A 4018-nucleotide genomic window follows, 5' to 3' on the forward strand; every position below is an offset into this window, starting at 1 on the left:
GTAATAAATTCTATTTTTATCCTCAATGTTCACATTTTATCTTTTAACATTTAGTTTTAATTTTACTTTTTATATTTCTTTTTTTTTTCCACGGTATCCTTGGCCACGGTATCCTCCAACCCGGTAGGCCAAGGACTAATCCGCCTCAGTACTAAGCTCCATTTAAGGGTTTGTCACTGGCCAATAGGTTGCTGCATGCACAAGGCGGGATTTAAAACACTTGTTTAAGCAAACCAATGAGCTCACCACTAGACCAACTCAACTTGGTTTTTTATATTTCAATTATATTCCTTAGTTGGATAACAAATAACATGACAGTACTACCCTGACATGTTAATAGCTGAGTTTTACCACGTTTTAGTGACATGTCAGCACATAATTGTCACAATAGCATCTCCATTAATAGTGTTAACCCTCAAAAAGAGGTGACAAACGGGCCAAAATTCATCAGATTAGTCCGTATAACCCACTAAAAAAGACGGGTTGAACGACTGAAAATTTAAAACCGTCAAACCTAAAAATCTGTCTAACCCGCATCGCTTAATCCGTGGATTTTGACAGGACGGAGCGGGCTTCCCCACCGAACCAGGCGTCTTTTTGGTCAAGGACATTTTTTTACAAACACAAGAGGTTGTAGATAATTAAAGATGTTCTAAATTATATTTTGGATTATGTTTTATATTTGATTGATTATAAATTTGAAGATGTTTAATTATATATTTTGAACAATGTTGTACATGGTCCAACCCAGACCGAAGACCCAGTTCAGATCCGAACATTTTGGGGCCTAATTTGGTGTGATTTCACCGGATTTAGGGTCAGGTAAAGGTTTCAAAAATAGACTCGGTCATTATTTCAAAGCAGACCCTGCTTCACCCGACTCATGTGTATCATAAGGAGACTAAAACATGTATATATGCTTTCTACAAAAATAAGCTACTAAACTCATTAAAAATAAATTAAACTACATATTTATTTATATACAAATACATAAAAACTTATTTAATAACGAATTTTTAGTGTAAACATAATATTTTTGTTTCAAAATACTTCAAACTTTTTAAAACTACAAATACAATCGCATTATTTTTTTATTTACCAAACACAATAAAATTATAAATAACTTTCTAAATAAATTTGTCAAACCAGCTATAAATCATGAAAAGAAAATGGTAACTCACCATTTCAGTTAATTTGGCATTCTCTAGGAGCAAATCCTTCTCCTGGATTCAATACATAAAAATGTGTCAGATGTCCACCATGAAACCTAATTAAAATAATTTATACAATTTTTTTTAATTCTTTAAAGATGTATAATTTGCATCCAAACTAAGCTCAGGTACCTTATTTTGTAGTTGTTCAATATGCTCTCTATAAAGCTGAGCCTGAAAGTACATTAAATTAATTAAATTAAGAACGTCTTGTTCTTATATATATATACATCTATATAATATAATATAATGTTGTGAATTATTAATGACCTTTTTGAGCCTAATGTTTTGCAAGCTTGACACAAGCTGATTCTCAATTCCAACGAGTTCATCAAATGAACAAGAGCTCAGGCCCTGTCCCATTAGCTTCCTAACAAATTCAAACAATGAATTAAAATTTCATGGCACACCAAATATTAATGAATATAATACTCAGTATTAGAATATGAACAACAGCAATAAACGGATTAGTATTTAAACACAGGATTGACCTTTGAGAAAGCTCAAGAAGTTCAATCTTCTTAGCCAAGCTTGGGGGATCAAATTCCAATTGCTGCATGTCAAAGCATAAAACCAATTTTATTACAATCCATTATAATTTAATTTTTACTATATATAAAACGTTACTCTTACCTATCTGTCTCTTTTTAATTATATAATTACTAAAATAATCATTAAATTTTATAAAAAAATGTAAAGAACAAACAAAAAAAAAGAAAAATGTTCTTAATATTAATTTCTCTTTCCATTCATAATTCTATTCTTCTAACTTTTTTAATTTATAGTGAAACAAATTAATTAATAACTTCTTAAAACTAAAAATGTAACAAAAATAAAAAAATAAAAAAGAATCAGATAATTTAAGAAGGAGGAAGTATAATAATAAAACAGCCACATTAATAAATTTATTTACTCTAGATGCCAATAAACTCTTATACCATCTAATGAAACTACTTTTTCTAAAAACTTAAATTGACGAAAAAATTACATAAATAGTTATATCTTTAATAATCCCAAAAAATTAATAGCATGGCATGACATGAATATTATATATTGATCTGGTCGTGTGTTATTAATAATCTTCACTTTCTTATCAAATTAAATGTGCTATGAATATCAATATCGCATGCTTATTACTTATTAGGAGTAGCTAGCTGCTAGCTCCAAATAGTTGTCTTGATGAAATATATATAGGTTTTCATACTACAAATAAATAAAACTATATATTATTAAATAATCCTGAAATTTTAAAAGAACTAAAAGGTATTATAGTCAATATATATTATATATATTGGTAAAGGAAAAATATAGGGTACCAATAGGTTATCTGTCAATTTATTGCCAACAATAATTAATTATTATATTTTAAGCACATGTATAAAAAGACACATCCAAAAAATACATTTATAAAAACACTTTTATTAGACTCAGTCATAAAAAAGACATTTTTATTAGACACATCCAGAAAAACACTTCCATTAAACACAGTTATAAATAAAAGTTAGCAGAAGTTGACAGAAATACTGTTGGTATCGTAGCGGTAAATGGTAACTTAACTATACCATTATAGATATTCTCTTTACTATACCTGGAATTCTCCAATATTATTGATACGACCATCATCTGCTACATATTGACGGTAGCGTTCCAACATTTGTTCCATGCTGAAACATTTCAAAGAAATTAAAAACATATACTGTTAAGAGGTAGCTATTGAAAACAAAGCAATCAGAACATTATATTATTCATTAATGTCAGCAAAAAACTTTGCAGGCATTCCTATGATGAAGATATACAGTTAATTAATATGATTTTTTTTTTAAAAAAATCTCCAAGTTCAGGTTAATCCATATTTTCTACATGAATGTTATGAGATACAAAAGTTGGAGCATAAAATGTGAAAATAAGGAGTATTATTACATCATGAGTTGAAAAAACAGGGATCTATTGACCCACCATGCACTAAATGACATAAACCTATTGGATTAACCTGTTTACTTGCTATGATAATTAGGGCTTAAAAAAAAAAAAAAACTAGCCTTTTGCATTCAAGATTTGCGATTTATCACATCTTATGGGTTCATTTTTTATTTTCAAAAATTAATATTAAATGCTTAAATATAACATTTAAATTACAAAAAAATGAAAATCAATTCACTGAGGAAAAATAACTGCACTAAATGCACACTAAAAATCAATAGTCAAATCAACTACTCATAAATACACATTGAAAATGTATGTAACATGTTTAAATATATCTAACTACATGATAACTAATTTGGTGATTAATTTTTGTATGTACATAATATTATTTTTTAAAAATATATATATGTTCACCTATCATACAGAAAATAGTCTGACTATACATGAGTTGAATTTCAGACAAAAACAAGGAGAAATTCATCAGATTTAATTTTATATTCATCTAAAGTAAATATGAATATTTAGCCTTGCATTTAAGTACATATATACTATCTAACAAAAATTCCTTCATTCAATTAACAAAAGAAAACATAATACAATAAAAGAGAAGCAAATAAATGAAATATGCATGTGCTTCAAGGCTACAAACCCTACATTGCAACATTTAGATTATATAGCCTCTTAATTGAAGATCTATTGAGATAGGAAATGTATATGTCAAAACCCTAGATTTGGAAATCTTGCTGCTACATACCCATTGTAGGCCTATCTACACCCACTATTCTATTTCTATTGTATAATCTTTTTTGAAGATATTATAGCTTCATAGAACTTCTTCATTGCTACTAACTAGCAGAGCCAAAATCAAAACACACTATTAAGAG

The 4018-nt window shown here is 28.2% G+C and overlaps 1 protein-coding gene across 3 annotated transcripts in view; it reads right to left on the reverse strand.

Moving 5' to 3' along the window:
• LOC107642209 (MADS-box protein AGL42) overlaps nt 1-4018 on the reverse strand; it is a gene marked incomplete in the record, with an annotated part of 9054 nt that overhangs the window by 2126 nt on the left and 2910 nt on the right. For all 3 annotated transcript variants that reach the window (XM_016345509.2, XM_021103191.1, XM_021103190.1), the window contains 5 exon segments: nt 1182-1223; nt 1344-1385; nt 1482-1581; nt 1703-1764; nt 2800-2875. In XM_016345509.2, the coding sequence (XP_016200995.1) occupies nt 1182-1223; nt 1344-1385; nt 1482-1581; nt 1703-1764; nt 2800-2875 (322 nt within the window).

The sequence above is a fragment of the Arachis ipaensis genome, chromosome B05, assembly GCF_000816755.2.
Source record: "Arachis ipaensis cultivar K30076 chromosome B05, Araip1.1, whole genome shotgun sequence".
Lineage (NCBI taxonomy): Eukaryota > Viridiplantae > Streptophyta > Magnoliopsida > Fabales > Fabaceae > Arachis > Arachis ipaensis.